The sequence below is a fragment of the Callorhinchus milii genome, unplaced genomic scaffold (assembly GCF_018977255.1).
Source record: "Callorhinchus milii isolate IMCB2004 unplaced genomic scaffold, IMCB_Cmil_1.0 Scaffold5, whole genome shotgun sequence".
In the NCBI taxonomy this organism is placed as follows: Eukaryota; Metazoa; Chordata; class Chondrichthyes; order Chimaeriformes; family Callorhinchidae; genus Callorhinchus; species Callorhinchus milii.
In genome coordinates, this window is record NW_024704746.1 from 26,194,847 (window position 1) to 26,212,019 (window position 17,173).

The 17,173-nt window shown below is 45.9% G+C and overlaps 1 protein-coding gene across 1 annotated transcript in view; it reads left to right on the top strand.

Annotated features, from left to right (window-relative positions):
- The first annotated feature begins 15 nt into the window (after window positions 1-15).
- eea1 (early endosome antigen 1) overlaps window positions 16-17,173 on the top strand; it is a 39,519-nt gene continuing 22,361 nt past the window's right edge. The window contains 9 exon segments of the mRNA XM_042334857.1: window positions 16-182; window positions 8,757-8,840; window positions 13,711-13,838; window positions 14,088-14,142; window positions 14,239-14,304; window positions 15,002-15,041; window positions 15,240-15,353; window positions 15,776-15,897; window positions 16,505-16,660. Of these exon segments, the coding sequence (XP_042190791.1) occupies window positions 159-182; window positions 8,757-8,840; window positions 13,711-13,838; window positions 14,088-14,142; window positions 14,239-14,304; window positions 15,002-15,041; window positions 15,240-15,353; window positions 15,776-15,897; window positions 16,505-16,660 (789 nt within the window). The 5' untranslated portion in view covers window positions 16-158.

Below are 17,173 nucleotides of genomic sequence, written 5' to 3' on the forward strand. Positions count from 1 at the left end.
AGCGGAGTGACGGCCCTCAGAGCCCCAGTGGAGGTGCTGTGTCTCGGGGCTGTGCTGATGGAGTGAGCGGGTGGGGAGGAGCGGGGCCTCACCTCCTGACTGAGCTGCTCACCGACCCCGAGAGAGGCAGCGGCTCCTCCCGCCGCCCGGGCTCCGCTATGCTCCGCCGGATCTTACAGCGGGTAAGTCGCGGGGCCCAAAGCGGCTGTCGGTGTCGGTGTCAGTTCCGTTCTATGCGGCTCCCGGTGAAAAAGGTGGCGCTGGTTTGGGCTGCAAAGGCCGCCCCCCTCCCCCCTCCCCCTCTACCCCCCCCTCCCCCCCCACCCGGGGCGGGGTGTGTGTGGAGGGGAGGCCGGGGCCGGGGCCGGGCCGGGCGGGGCCGGGCAGGGCCGCTCCTGTAGGCCCCGCTGTGTCGGGAGGGAAGCCCGGGCTGGGCTGGGGGTGTGAGGAGAGGGTATGGGGGGGTGTGGGGGGGGGACTGACGAGAGTGTATGAGGTGGGAGGGGGTGTGGGGAGTGTGGGGGAAGTGAGGAGAGGGTATAGGGTAGGGGTGTGGGGAGGTGAGGAGAGGGTGTGGGGGAGTGAGGAGAGGGTATGGGGCGAGTGAGGGAGGGAGGGGCGAGTGAGGAGAGGGTATGGGGGGAGTGAGGAGAGGGTATGGGGGGGGAGTGAGGAGAGGGTATGGGGGGCGAGTGAGGAGAGGGTATGGGGGCGAGTGAGGAGAGGGTATGGGGGCGAGTGAGGAGAGGGTATGGGGGCGAGTGAGGAGAGGGTATGGGGGTGAGTGAGGAGAGGGTATGTGGGGCGAGTGAGGAGAGGGTATGTGGGGGCGAGTGAGGAGAGGGTATGTGGGGGCGAGTGAGGAGAGGGTATGTGGGGGCGAGTGAGGAGAGGGTATGGGGGCGAGTGAGGAGAGGGTATGGGGGCGAGTGAGGAGAGGGTATGGGGGCGAGTGAGGAGAGGGTATGTGGGGGCGAGTGAGGAGAGGGTAGTGGGGGCGAGTGAGGAGAGGGTATGGGGGCGAGTGAGGAGAGGGTATGGGGGCGAGTGAGGAGAGGGAGCGGGGGCGAGTGAGGAGAGGGTGCGGGGGGAGTGAGGAGAGGGAGCGGGGGGAGTGAGGAGAGGGAGCGGGGGGGAGTGAGGAGAGGGTGCGGGGGGGAGTGAGGAGAGGGTGCGGGGGGAGTGAGGAGAGGGTGCGGGGGGGAGTGAGGAGAGGGTGCGGGGGGGAGTGAGGAGAGGGTGCGGGGGGGAGTGAGGAGAGGGTGCGGGGGGAGTGAGGAGAGGGTGCGGGGGGGAGTGAGGAGAGGGTGCGGGGGGGAGTGAGGAGAGGGTGCGGGGGGGAGTGAGGAGAGGGTGCGGGGGGCGAGTGAGGAGAGGGTATAGGGTAGGGGTGTGGGGAGTGAGGAGAGGGTATGGGGGGAGTGAGAGGGTATGGGGGGAGTGAGGAGAGGGTATGGGGGAGTGAGGAGAGGGTATGGGGGGAGTGAGGAGAGGGTATGGGGGGAGTGAGGAGGGTATGGGGGGGAGTGAGGAGAGGGTATGGGGGGGGGAGTGAGGAGAGGGTATGGGGGAGTGAGGAGAGGGTTTGGGGGGGAGTGAGGAGAGGGTTTGGGGGGGGAGTGAGGAGAGGGTTTGGGGGGGAGTGAGGAGAGGGTATGGGGGGGAGTGAGGAGAGGGTATGGGGGGGAGTGAGGAGAGGGTATGGGGGGGGAGTGAGGAGAGGGTATGGGGGGGGAGTGAGGAGAGGGTTTGGGGGGGGAGTGAGGAGAGGGTGTGGGGGGGAGTGAGGAGAGGGTGTGGGGGGAGTGAGGAGAGGGTGTGGGGGGAGTGAGGAGAGGTGTGGGGGGGAGTGAGGAGAGGGTGTGGGGGGGGAGTGAGGAGAGGGTGTGGGGGGGGAGTGAGAGAGGGTGTGGGGGTGAGTGAGCAGAGGGTGTGGGGGGTGAGTGAGCAGAGGGTGTGGGGGTGTGGTGGGTTGGGGCTGAGTGAGGAGAAGGTATGGGGGGTGTGTGGGGGGCTGAGGGAGGGAATGGGGGGGGTGTGTTGGGGGGTGAGGGAGGGTATGGAGGGGTGTGTGTTGGGGTGGGGGGGTGAGGGGGGTATGGGGGGTGTGTGTTGGGGGTGAGGAGGGTATGGGGGCTGTGTGTGTTGGGGGTGAGGGAGGGTATGGGGGTGTGTGTGTTGGGGTGGGGGGTGAGGGAGGGTATGGGGGTGTGTGTGTTGGGGTGGGGGGTGAGGGAGGGTATGGGGGTGTGTGTGTTGGGGGTGGGGGAGGGTATGGGGGTGTGTGTGTTGGGGGTGGGGGGGTGACAGACAGACAGACAGCCCACTCTGGTCCCCGCCGTGTCTCGAGGTGACGCGGTGAGGTGAGGATTGGCGGTTGGAGGCGGGAAGCCCGGCCGTTGGGTGCCGGGTTCTGGAACCTTCCTTGGGCTCTGGTCCTGCTCACTCAGCAACGACTATGACAGCGCTACTGGCTCCATCCCCCTTCCTCCCCCTCCATCCCCCTTCCTCCCCTCCATCCCCCTTCCTCCCCCTCCATCCCTTTCATTCGAATTCAAGATCTTCACCTACAAGGCCATTCCCGGCCTCGCTCCCTCCTTCCTCTCTGACCTACTCTCCCCCTCCCTACCTCCGTCCCTCTGGCTCGGTCTGCTCCACATCCCCGCCCCAACCGCCCGACCATCGGTGGCCTTCAGCCTCTCAGCCCCGAGGCTCTGGAACTCCATCCCCAGTGCCTTCGCCGCTTCCTCCCTTTCCTCCTTCAAGGCCGGTCTCAAGGCCTTTCTCTTTGACCTTCGGCCTTCAGCTCCGCTCTCGACTCTCTACCCCCTCCTCACCCCCTCCCTCCCCTCACCCTGACCATTTCCCCCCTCCTCGCTCCCTCCCTTCCCTCCCCTCACCCTGACCATTTCCCCCCTCCTCGCTCCCTCCCTTCCCTCCCCTCACCCTGACCATTCCTCCCCTCCTCGCTCCCTCCCTTCCTTCCCCTCACCCTGACCATTCCTCCCCTCCTTGCTCCCTCCCTTCCTTCCCCTCACCCTGACCATTCCCCCCCTCCTCGCTCCCTCCCTTCCCTCACCCTGACCATCCCCCCCTCCTCGCCCCCTCCCTTCCCTCCCCTCACCCGTGACCATTCCCCCCCTCCTCGCTCCCTCCCTTCCCTCCCCTCACCATTCCCCCCCTCCTCGCTCCCTCCCTCCCCTCACCCTGACCATTTCCCCCCAATGCTCGGGTCCCGACCCAACTGTACAGTGCCTTGGGACGTCCTCCCAACGTGAAAGGCGCTCTATAAATGGAATCTTGTTGTTGTTGTTCACCCCCCTCACCCCCCTCCATCCCCTCACCCCCCTCCATCCCTCACCCCCCACTCACCCCCTCCCCTCACCCCCCTCCATCCCTCACCCCCCTCCATCCCTCTTCCTCCCTCTTCTCTTTCACTCCCTTCCTCCACAACCCCAAAGTCCTGATTATTCTTGCTCTAAAGTCTTATTTATTTTTATTATTTATAACAAAAGATAGTCAATTTATTTTATTATAACAACTTGCATTTATACATTGCCTTTCACGCCAGACGGCGTGTTGGAGTACTTTATGAAACAAAATATACAGTCACTTTACAGTATATTCTGTGAAGCGCTTTGAGACGTCTCAACGGTGTAATAAGGCACTAAATGCAAAGATTATTATTTTTCAGATGGATAGTGATGGTAAGACTTAGGATAGATTGAATATTCCCCCACAACCAGCAGCTCATTTTTCACCCACAAAATATACAATCAATTCACTGTACGGTATATTCTGTGAAGTGCTTGAAGACGTCTCACAGATGTTATTGTTTATTAATGCGATATAGTGTAACTGGTGAATCTCACACCCACCATCAGCAAACTGCTCTCTATAGTGTCCAAAAGCCCCATTTCCATTTGATAATCTCCAGATTTGCAGAAAGTGCTGGACATATGCACGCGCACACATTACATATGGTGCTTCAGTTCAATATCTGAACTGCATAGTGAAGCAGCCATGGGGTAGCACTGCCACCGCCCCAACTATTCCATTGATCCTGGTGCCACCCTTTACTACAAGGCTACGTCCACCTCAACCCTGAACAAACTACAACACTTCACCATTGCTCCCATGTTACAATTAGCACTGACACCTGCTTATTCCTGTACATGTAGGTAAGTCGGTAGGTGTGTCGGTTCCCTATGAATGGTAGAATCAATAAAGCAGATGCCATAGGTCAGCTTCTGTGGGTGTTTTCCTAAAATTAAATGACTTCACTCTTTCACCTCTGTTTCCTGCTTTTTCTCTCTCTTTGTTCTCTGGTTCCTCTTCAGGTTCCTCCTTTACTTCACTTTAAATTGATAGACGATGTCTCCCTCCCTTTCTCACCCATCTATCTGGTTGTTTATATTCATATGAGGAGCCGAGGTAAAGCTACCCCAGCATTCCCAGCCATATGAAACCAGCCATTTTATTACATGAAGCCAGCCATTTTATTACAAAGAATAAACTAGTTTACAGGGGATGCCTATTATTAGTAGAGTAGGAGGTTTGGGAGTCCATAGTACATATGGAGTCCAGAAGTGTGGTTATAACACTTGCATCGCAAGTGAGAGGACCCAGGTTCGATTCCCGGGCGGGTCAGGGCGAAACCTTAGGCAAGTTTCCTTACTCCAAAAGCCTCTGTTTATCTAGCAGTAAATTGGAACCCAGTTGTGAGTCGATTGGCAAATCGCTTTCTGGGGATAAGAATTCTATATATTAAAAAAATCCACGATTGTTTGTGGGACACTGCTGTCTGCAATTGGCTACCGCATTTCGCCTACAAAATGCAGTCAGTTCACTTTACAATATTGTGCTTGCGACACCTCTGCGTGATAAGGTGCTGGATCAAATGCAAGGATTATTATTATCAATCTAGAATTCTGCAGTTTGCATTTTTTCCTTCGTGCATTTAAGGTCAAAATCCTATTATATGAATCAGTAATGGGTCCACTCCAAGATACAAAGATGGCCCAAACCTCATTTACTTACTCCCGGCTTTTAGTCAGCCCAAGCCCACATTCTGCTCCTCGACCTTAAAATACATTTGTGTTCCCTAAAGATCCTAATACAGCAGCCTTGTTGCAGTCTCTACATATCACATCCCATTCTGCCTTCCTCTCCCTAACTAAATGCGAGTCATGATATGCACTCCCTGCTGATCTCGCACACAGCTTCTAACTCTCACTTTTAGGGAAAAACAGTCTTCTGTAAGTGCTTCACCCCTTGTATCTTTCCAAGGAAGAGGAGATTGACCTGTTTCCTGGGCTTTGACATTTTTGTAATTAAACCATTCACTAATCTCTGTGACAGTCTCCAACTGTATATTTTTTTTAACTTCCGGGGATAGAAAATCAGGAGTAAAATAACTAACTGGGAATTTACGTCTGGACCAGAAAATATACTTTCAATCCATTTTACAGTATATTCTGTGAAGTGCTTCAAGACGCCTCAACGTTAAATGCAAAAATTATTATTAATATTATTATTTTGAGGTGAGACAGGAATGTAGCAGTCAGGTTGTTAGCTAAAGCTGATCATATAGTATACAATGCGTGGGTGATGAATTTAATTGGCACCTGGCACAGGGAGTAAAGACTCAAGTGCAGCCTGATATTACAAAGTATTTATTGCAAGTGCTTGCTGACTGGAGAACCAGGCCACGGTAAATCCATGTAATCTTTTCTGTCTGTCTCAGTTTTCTTCTATTGGGTGGTATCAGTCAATGATGTTTTAGCAATCATTGTTGTCGGATTGTCTTGTCAGAAGATTGCCTGCCTTGTGATTTCTTCAGTCACTCCCTCCGCCAAGTGAGAGATTCAGCGCTCTTCTACCACAGATTTTCATATCCTGTTTAGAAATGATAAAATAAGCAGATGAAGTAGTTTCCCCGAGACAGGGGAGAGAGATAATTAATGCAGCATGCAAGATGTACAGTGTAGGTGGTTAGTGGCTTGTTAAATAGAAATAGGATACATAGCACAAGAGGCTTGGGGAGAATAGATCTTACTGACCTCCAGTTTCACAATTAATATATGTCGTGTAGAATACATAGTAAAGTTTTTGGTAGTCTGAAAGTTGACCAGGTTCAGATGAGATTTCAATACATTTTGTTTTCCCCACATAATAGTCATGACACTTTAAAGTATTCTATGAAGTGCTTTGAGATGTCTCAACAACATGATAAGGCGCTAACTGAAACGCAAGGATTAGTGTAATTAGTTTCATGGTGTAACTTGCTATTTCCCTTTAAAACCCAATCAGTTGTTCACAGAGCAAGAGGTGAGGATGCATTCCAATAATATTAGTTGTAATTGTTCGCTGTTTGACTTGTTCCAAATTTGACGGCTACCAAAGGTAAATTAGTATAGTGGATTTATACCATGCTTACTAAAAAAAAAAGAAATTGTGAAGACAATTCAATCCTACTTCACGCAGAGGGTAGTGAAGCCTGCTGTCCAAAGTGGTGGTTGATTCAGATATTCTAGATACATTTAAGTGAGAGCTCGATATAGACGTGAGAGAGAATAGAAGGATATGTGAGGCAGTAAGGAGTCATTCATGTGGACTTTAATGTTTTATTGAAATGTTTTATTGTCTTGGTGTTAAGGAGCTACATGGACTCACTAGATGGCTTGACAGGTTTAGCCCATTAGTCATTGAGTCATTCACATGGACAAAACATCGACGTGGCCTGCTGTCACGTGCTGTCCGTTCTCTGTAAATTTATGGAAATCCACAAATTTTTAGTTGAACTGGGAGAACTTGTAATTTTTTGAGCATTGACATTCAAATGTAAGCATATTTTCTGTGTTTTCAATGGACGGATGCCTAGCGTCATTCTTTCTTACTCGCGTTAGCTTCATGTTTGCCTCGGTAATCCTAGTACAGAAGGTAATTCCAGGTAATTTACAAACACGAGCTAGCCTTTGATAGCACCGCCATATATTACCTGGCTTAGAACAAGACAGGAATTGACTTTTATGACATGTGTAGCTCAATTTCACATAGAAGAGCTTTTATTCATTGACTCGTTTGAGAGGTATTTTCATTGGGTTGATAGTTTTGATCGGGACATTGAGTTTAGAGGTGCTGTTTTCATCACATCATACTTTATGGAAAGAATTATCTTGATGTTAAGGAGGTACATGGGCTCACTCGATGGCTTGACAGATTTATCCTGTGAGTAATTAAGTCATTCATACCATGAAGTCTCAGTTCCCAGGTTTGTATCACGGCCCCTCACACGAGGACCTGGATTAAGCAGTTGGGTTTGAGTAAGCATTGGATTTAGACATGTAGTAACAGCTAGGCGGCTGGCACTTCACAAACTGGCTGAGCCAGTTCCAAGGTGATGTGTCTGCCAGAGGAATGTTGGAAGTGAGTCAGTCCTGTGTGGTTGTCTGCTGAGTCTGGTTCCCGAGCCGGGCAGGGCTGCCGTCATGACGTCCTCCAGGGCACTGCTCGTGCAGATCTGCCAGCCTCACCTGTTGGGAGGGCTTAGAGGGGCAGCCTGGTCGCTGGGGGTGGGGATTTTTCTCACTTGGTTTCTGTTCATCTGCATGGCCAACGCGCTGACGGGTAGGATGGTCCCAGCTGGACAAGCACATTCCATTCCAGATAACTTTTACTTCGGACGCAGGGAAATTTCCATGCATATGTTGCCCTTGATTGCTTTGGATACTTTAAGCATGGTAATGGGTTTCTTCTGGGTGCACCGGTTAAATCCAGAAAAAGTACTTTCAATTTCTCTCTCTCTCTCTCTGCATATTAGGATGATGTTGAGATCAAATATCAAGTAGGAATTTTTCAAATTCCCAGTTGCTACAGCGTTGATCTTAACATTGTAGCCTGTGAAGTACTGTACCACTTTCTTCATGCATGTGGTTGATCTACTTCTGTAGAAAAGAGTTCAGATATGTTTTCCAGACATTTCTAGTTATTGCTGAATAGTTAGGTGAGATTTTTTTTCATCTCGCTTTTTTTAGCAGACTTGCAAGAACAATTCTCATTGTACTCAGAATTTCACCCACAAAATCTCACAGGGAGTTCCTGGTACCTACTATCCAAACACCTCTGTTTCCTTACTCCACATGCCTCAGTTTACCAAGCAGTAAGTTGGAACCCGATTGTTGGTCAATTGGTGGATCACTTTCCAGGACTAATAATCCCTTAAAAAAAATAATAATAATAATTTAGTCACTCAATCCATGACCGTTTGTGGGACACTGCTGTGTGCAATTGGCTGCCACTTTCACCCAAAAATATTAGTCAATTCACTTTACAGTATATTCTGTGAAGCACTTTGAGATGTCTCGAATTTTTGCTCGAGTTATTATTCATGTGCGAGTTTTGACACTGAGTATTTGACCCTTTGGACGGTGAGAACATCAACGCCAAGCTCAATCCTCCTGTGGGCTTTCAGCGGGGATCTCTGTAACCCTGGGTAATTTTCCCTTAGCTAACTTGTGGTTTCCGAGTGCAAATTTAATGCCTGAACTGATGCTCCATCTCGGATCAGCTGATTCGAGACAAACCAGAATTCAGACCTGTGGCATTCAAGTTCTGTATAGTCTAGTATTGAAAAATTGTCTTTACCCACGAGATCAATGAAGGAGATAAGAAAACTTTTGTTAACATAGCAATCATTAAAACGTTGTACTTTCAGTGCTGCGTTACATTTTACATAATCCCTTTATATTTTGCAGACACCACTCGGTTCACAGGGTACAGACTCGGATTCTGCAACAACAGGACCAGGAGTTGATGTCAACAATGAAGTCGGTTCTGAGGTACGGTAACACCAACCACATACAGAACTGTAATTGCATTTTTGAGGTTAATTATAAATTTGCAAGTGAACTAGTTAGCTATTCCATACCCTAACTAACACAATTTGTGTGGCTAGCAGACCTGGGCATGCGCTGTTACTAGCACTCAACAGACCAAACTGTCACCATTTAGTCTTCATTACAATCCTTTTTGTTGTGCACTGTGACTGAATGTTGCTTTGCTATTCATCTTTTCTTCTGTGAAACCATTATCGTTCCTTTCTGTTCAACAGAGAAAGATTACTGTGTGAGTCTCACAGTGATGATCAGGCGATGCTGGGATACACTTATTCATCACAGTACTAGTGCCTGATATGTGGGAAAGTGGCTATTTTATTAATATTTTTGCAGTTGCCCCAGTTTATTATTTTATTCATATTTTTACAGTTATCACAGTAGTGAAAATTAAGAAAAATAAGAATTCCTTTGAGGTTGATTCTTGAGAACTGTGGCCAACTGGAGGAAGAGTGAAGAGAGGGAATATAAACTAAATGGTACAGTTTTAAAGGGGAGTGTAGGAACACAGAGTCCTGAGGTTCACATACACAAATATTTGAAGGTGATGGGACAAGTTGATAAAGCTGTTAAAAAAATCATATGGGATCCATGGCTTTATAAATAGGTGGCACAGAGTACAAAAGCACAGTTATGCTAAGCCTTTATAAATCATTGGTCAGGCCTCACCTGGAGTATTGTATCTAATTCTGGACACCACATTTTAGGAAGGATGTCAAGGCCTTGGGAGAGTGTGCAAATGAGATATACCAGAACGGTACCTGGAATGAGGGACCTTAGTTATGTGGAGAGGCTGCGATTGTTCTCTTTAGAGCAGAAAAGGTTAAGGGGAGGTTTAACAGAGGTGTTCAATATTATGAGCTGTTGGATTCTTTGGTTCTAATGTAGGTTGTTTATGAACTGTAGGTCTTTCTCAATTCTACAATAAGCCCAATAAACACACACGTTGGTGTAGTTTTATTCTATTATCAACAAAAAAAGTATTTAGATTTGAAAACCTTTTCAGTGCCTCGTAAATAAGAAAGGAATATCGTCACCGAATGGAATGCGAGTCTAGTTCTGTATATTTTCCGAAATATCTTCTGCATGTAAATATTTGTTGTGGAACGGAGCAACATTGACGTTTTTAAAATAAGTTATAATTCTGAAAGTTCACGTCTTTTCAGGGCTTCATCTGTCCAACGTGTATGCGATCATTCCTAACTCCCACTGAGCTGTATGAACATCACCAGAATGAGCACTCTCTGGCAGACGATAGGATACAGGAAGATCTAAATCCAGAAACGACTGTTAGCGTGGGTTACTTTTTTGTGTTCTGTCTGGGTGGGTGATGGTCTGTGCAATGGTGGAGGTTTTTTTTTTGATCTGGTGTTTCTGTTCACATCTTTTCTGGTTTGCTGCTGCATTAGTGATAGATGGTTTATGTTGCCTGATTGCATGATTTGCCAGCATGGTGGCATAATCTCTCGGTTTCACCACTAGATATTGCATCCCGTTTAACTAGAAATATTGACAGGGCATGTCTTTTGGTAGGAAGTGCAATACAGTGTTGTCTGCCATGATACAAATGCTAATTTTTGGCTATTGCATTTGATATAGTGTTGAAGCTTCATAGAGTTTTTTTAGATGATGTGTAGTGACTATGCGGCCAACACGACAACCAATTTGTGCATAACAATGACCCTAATTTCAGTTTTAAAATTAAATGTTTTGTTCGTCATTCAAATGATAACTTCAACATTGAAGTGCTGCTCCAATGCACCAAAAGGAAAAATTATTTGTCATACTCACTTCTTCATTGGCCAGTCTAAAACTGGAAGAGACATTGGAAATATGTCTGCAGATTTGTAACACAGCAGTTTTCAATGGTAGAACTGGGATCAATCCAGAATTTTGGCCATCCTTCTATTGGGCTGAGCTGTTGATTCTCAAAGATAAAGATTCCACTGTTTTTAGTTGAAGCTACAATGGGACCATTATCTCTTCACTCGGAAAAAATGATGGATCTTAAAGTAGGAGCGAGGCAGGCAGATAAAATAGAAAACATTCTAAGAAAACTCTGCTTAAATGGAAAGCCTGTAATTTTGTTTGTGTGTGTGTGCGCGCGTGTTTTCTCTTTCACTTTCCTGTGTGCTCGCCCTTCTGTGAAGAGCGCCACATAAATGCAGTTTGCATTGATTATCTATGGCTTTGACGGGATTGAGTTTGAAGTGTTAAATTTGTCACAGATTTTTTTTCTTTTGGAGAACTTTTGAGAAGGATTTAAACACAATTGGCTTGAGCATTGTGCAATGTATTTTAAATACTGGAACAAAAGGCAACTGTCAGCACAATTCATATTGTCTTTGTTGCCTACATGTGATTAAAGAAAAATGCACGATTCTGTAAAGCAGGAATATCACCTCGTGACTCTTCTATTTATTATGTGGGCGTCTGTTCAAGGGAGATTTATTTTGAGGCCTGTGATGGAAGCTGAATTTACGACCTCAATTTAAAAATGGCACCTGTTGATATTTAGACAGCAATGCGAATGACATTTTAGTTTACTTTTTATTTTATGCCCCTCTCTATTTGTCGCATACCAAGCATGAAGGTATTCAGTGTCCTCCCGAATGTGCTGTTCTCTGCAATAAGTAAGACTCGAGTTAACTTGTCTAGCTTTCTTTCCTGTACCTGGTCTGAGGTTGCAAACTTGTTGCCTCAGGTTTCTCGTGTCGTGATAAGGAGAGAAGTCCCATTTTTTTCATGCCCATTGAAAACTGCGTTCAGTTCAGTAGCTTATTGGACTTTTTAGAACCATATGGAAGCTGCTAGACATGTATTCTGTAAAGTTATGCTGTGCTTTGTACAAATTAGTCTTTTCTGAACCTCGACTGATAGCGTCACAAGCTGATTAACTTATTTTGATGCTAAATTAACAATAAGATAGCAGATGGCTGTGGCAGAAAGACATTGGCAATGGCTCCCTTGAACTATGACATTGACGGGAGGAATGCCAGTCTTGTGCTTATTGTCTGTTTGCTGCAGTCCTGTGGACGGACATAGAGTTTACAGGAACAGTCCGTGTGGATTTCCTGGAAATCTACACCAAACTGGGGGTGTGTGAGTCTGTACAATACACAATTACATTTGTACAGGAACAGTCAGTGTAGCATCTTGCTCCTTGTTGAGAAGAACCTTATGGCAAGAAAGTTGGCCATTTTAGTGCAAAAACCCAGTCATGGATACTCAGTGTACTGGGCCCACAGTGAAACTGAGTTATAAGTGAACGTTCCTATAACAGAGCGTGTTATAGTAGGGCTGCACTTATTGCCTTATAATGGGGTACTATTGTATACTGCTAGTTGGACAACTAATAGTAATAATAATCCTTGCATTTGATATAGCGCTTTTCACGTCGGGAGGACGTCCCAAAGCGCTTCACAGAACACACTGTAAAGTGAATTGACTGTATATTTGTGGGCGAACGCGGCAGCCAATTGCGCACAGCAATGTCCCACAAACAGTCGTAGATTGAAAATGACCAATTTATTATTGCTTTGTTTTGGAGGGATTATTATTAGGCTCTGTGTGGAGTAAGGAAACTTGCCCAAGGTTTGGCCCTCTGCCTGGAATTGAACCCAGGTCTCTCACTTGCAAAGTGAGTGCTCTAACCGCTGAGCTACAGGACTCCTTTACTGTCACTAAACTGGGGAGGTGAGAGTCTGTACAATACAAAATTACATTTGTAAAGCGCCTTTCACATCGGGAGGACGTCCAAAGACACTGAACAGTCGGGGATTAGGATCCAAGTGGGAGGGGAATGGTTGGGAGTAGGAGGGTGGCTGAAGACATAGTTGAAGAGGAGGGTCTTGGGGCGTGCCTTGAAAGAGGCACGGGAGGGGGGAAAGGGATGTGGGATAGAGTTCAGAACTTGGGGGCAAAGAGGCTGAAGGCGCCCAAGTTTTTTTTCTTGAGGGATTATTATCAAGTTTGTGGAGTAAGTAAACTTGCCCAAGGTTTCGCCCTGCTGGGAATTGAACCCAAGTCTCTCACTTGCAGGGCGAGTGCTCTAACCACTGAGCTACAGGACTCCATGATGCCAGTGAATGGCAGCTTAGTGCAGTCTAAGTGATCTTCACATCATCTAACTAAAGACAAGTTGCATCCTTTTAGGGAATTAAGGGATTGAATCAATATTGAGGGATTAACTTGAGTTTCGCTCAAGTTACGCTATAAATGTAATTTTGTTGTTGTTGTTGTTGTTGAGTTGGAGAACAAACCAGCTGGTCTTGCTGTTTAAAATGCTGGCTCTGTTACACTGCAATACACCGGCCATTGCACCGTTTCCTCACTAAAGGTAGTACAAGCTTTGTGCTGTTGTTTCCAACCTGTGTCCTCTGCTCCACCAGAGGCGGCCAGGCCTTCAGCCACTACGCCCTGAAACTCTGGAACTCTCTCCCTCAGTTCCTCCGCCTCGCCCCCTCCCTCCCCACTTTCAAATCCCGCCTAAAAACCTTCCTTTTTGATCATACTGATGGTCACCTCTCCCCCTGGCTCAGTGTCAGACTCCACCACTGTCAAGCACTCCGGGACCCTACCCCGTGTGAAGGGCGCTTTATAAATGCAAATTGTTGTTGGTGTGGTTGTTTCTATGACCTTAGTTAGTGCTTATAGAGTTGAATGAAGCCTTGCAAAAATCTCTTTACAATGACCTGTTTTTGCTTTGGTAACTTTCTGCTTTAAGAACATTGCATTTTTTTTTGCTATTTGCAGAAATACAGCTTTTTTGTAATGCAAACTATTTTTTTACTAGTACATATGCCTTCTCTCACAGGGTTTTATCTGCCCTTTGTGTATGAAGTCCCATGCTTCAGCAGAGGAGCTCTTCAAACACTATGAAGCATGTCATGAGTCTGTGAATGAATCTGGCCACAGAGAAGAGGCTAACCAATCTCTAAGAAGGTATGTTCAGTTTGGTGGTAATTCAGCATCAAATGAAATCTAATTGCGCACAGCAGTGACCCACAAACAGTCATGGATTGAGTGACCAAGTTATTATTTAAAAAATGTTTTTTGAAGGGATTATTACCCCCGGAAAGCGATCCATCAATCGACTAACAACTGGGGTCCTAGGTAAACAAAGGCGTGTGGAGTAAGGAAACTTGCCTTAGGAAGAATACTGATAGACAATTTGTTTTCTTATTTATTCAGAGATGACGTCACACTCCTTCGACAAGAAATACAAGATCTCCAAACGACGCTAAAGGTTGGAACTTGCAGAACTTGACAGGTTCACTGTGTTGCTTGTTGCTAAGTGGATCCCAAACTGAAGGATTGACACATTGGTCCATTTTATCAACAGGAGGAACGATGGTACTCGGAAGAGTTGAAGAAAGAACTAGATAAAGTACAAGGGCAGCTGAAGCAAGTAATTCCTTTCAAATACCTAAACACACCGAGGGTTTGAAATAATGAACTATTCAGATCTGGAAAAGGGGCACTGGACATGAAACCATTTTGACTTGTTTTTCTCCCTTGATATTTGTACTGTTGGGCAGAATGTGGGAAGGAGGTCCTCCTGATGTGAAAGGCGCTATAACAAATGTAATTTGTTGTTTTTAAAAATAATACTGGTATGGCCATTTACTTTCAGACTTAAAAGCTCAGTGAGCTGCTGAAGAAATGAGGGCCTTGATGACTGCTGATGAACAGCATCTGGAGGAAAACTGTGTGTCTTGTATGGCTTCCCTGAAATTATGCCATTGCTTTGGAGAGGGTGTGGTGGGAGGGTGTGTACTTAAGCACATTTATTGAGTAAATGTATTCTAACTATCGTGAATACATGCATAGTCAAATTGATGTGACATTACTTCCCTGGAGTGGGAGCACTGCTTAGAGGATTTGGATGAGTTCCTTAAAGTTGCTGTGTTGTGAGTTTGTGTTGGTCAATCTATATTAACAAATTTAGAATGTATAATAATTGGTGGAACGCTGTTTCTATTTTACTTGATATCCAGAACTGTAAACTGTTTCAAGTTTTATGTTGCTGATGCTTGTTTTACCTGAAGCACCTGTTATGTTGAGGTGCTGCGTGATAAATACTGGGTTTGCATCATTTGTTGCAGGGTTCTCAGTCTGACGGTTTGACATCTGCTGTCTCTTCAGGTAACAAAACAAATTAAACTATTTCACGCAGCTGATATGATTAATACGTTGTAAAGCTACCTGGAAGCCTGTACATGTTTTCTTGTTTCCTATTTACGATGCCATAAAATTATCCTGAAATATATATTTCTGATTGTAAATTTGTTAAAAAATAAATGATTGATTACTTTGGGACTGAGACTTTTCCCTTCTCCGTAGAGATCGCCGAGGTAAAGCAGCAATTGGAAGAGGCTCAGACAGAGAACATGAAACTAAAACAGATGAAGGATTTACTGGAGCAGAAAGCAGGCACGTTGGCCACTGAACTAGTTGGTAAGTGTGAAAACCACTGCTGGAAGATGAGCACAGCAATAATAATCCTTGCATTTGATGTAAGCGCCTTATCACACCGTCGAGACATCTCAAAGCGCTTCAGAATATACTGTAAAGAGGAGTGGACTGAATTTTGTGGGGGAAACACTGCAGCCAATTGCACACAGCAGTTTCCCACAAACAGTCTATAAATTCTGTGAGCCAAAAACCTACCTCTCGTGTAGACAATTGCAAATTTTTATCTATTCTATTTATTAAAAATTCACTTTTATTCATTTTAATTGTTAGGGAGGATTTATTTTACTACTTTTAAAATGCTAGGGATTTATACTATATATAATATACGATGGAGACATGTTTAAAAATTTATTTTCTCAAAAACAATGGACTCTTAGGAGGTTGTATTGTTTACTATTGACCAGATGTTAAGGTAAAGTTTGATGATGAAAGAAGCCACAGAGACGTGGCAGAGCAGAAGCTGAGAAGTGTATCAGAGGAGCTGTCAAGGGAACGATCCTCAGCCCAGGAGCTCCACACTGAACTGGTAACCAAGCCTTTCATTATATATCCATGTGCTTTCCTGCCCAATGACACAGGGTGCAGTTGTACTAGCCTTATGCCTGCAAGATTTTCAGTTTGGTGTGAGCTGACAACACTATGATATCTTAACTATGGTGATGTGCTTGGCAACAGAATGTTGGAATCGAGCCACCCTCTGTGGCGGTCTCTGGTCCGGTTCCTGAGTCAGGCGTGTCCGCAGTATTCCAGGGCACTGCCTTTGGGATGTCTCACTTTCAAGTCTCAGATGCGGGGGGAAGCAAAACTCTACATTTGCAATCTTAAACATGCACGCAGCTCTGCTGGAATGCTAGTGAAGTGTTTAATGTTAGTAACAATTACTTCATTGTTTGCTGAATTACAATATTGAAGGGAGGTTTTTTGGGGACCTTCAGGTTGCGTGAACTTGAATTGTCTCCTGGAGAAGAAATAGTGGTTTCAGGCTTTTTGTGTTATTGGGAAGGGCAGAATGGAAATTAAAAAAAAAACAATTGAAGGGAAATGCATATTTCAAACCACAAATTACCTTTAATGTAGCATTTCTCACGTCAGGTTATCCCTAAGCGCTGGATAAACACTTGTTTGTATTGTAGCTTCAGCGACCTGGAGTGGAAGATGTTACTGTCCTCAAAAAGGAACTGGTGCAGGTTCAAACTCTGATGGACCAGATGACTCTCGAACAGGAGAAAGAGTCTAATAAACTGAAGGAGGAAAACGAGCAGCTGAAGGCAGAGTTTATTAAAACTGAGGTAAAACCTCCTAAAATGAGTATTTTCCAGGCTTTTCTTTAAATGATACCCAGGAAATTGTGGGCCTAAAAAAGCGCCAAGGTGACTCTAGTGGATAACATAATATAGCAAACCTGGTAATAATCCCTCAAGAAAATAAACAACCATAATTTGGTCGCTCAATCCACGACTGTTTGTGGGATGCTGCTGTGCGCAATTGGCTGCCGCGTTTCGCCCACAAAATATACAGTCAAGTCACTTTACAGTGTATCCTTTGAAAGCGCTTTGAGACGTCTGGAAGACGTGAAAAGCGCGATATCAAATACAAGGATTATTATAAATGTGATGTTTCCTTCACTAGGTTAAATCAAGCTTGATGTACTGAAACATTTTGTTAAAATACTATAGTAACTTTTGATTAATTGACATTGTGATTGGATGACATTGACATAAACTTCTGAAAGATGCAATGATCATTATTTGTCACCATTATGTGTAGTGTGTCCTTTTGGTATTGTGTGTAACTAATTCTGA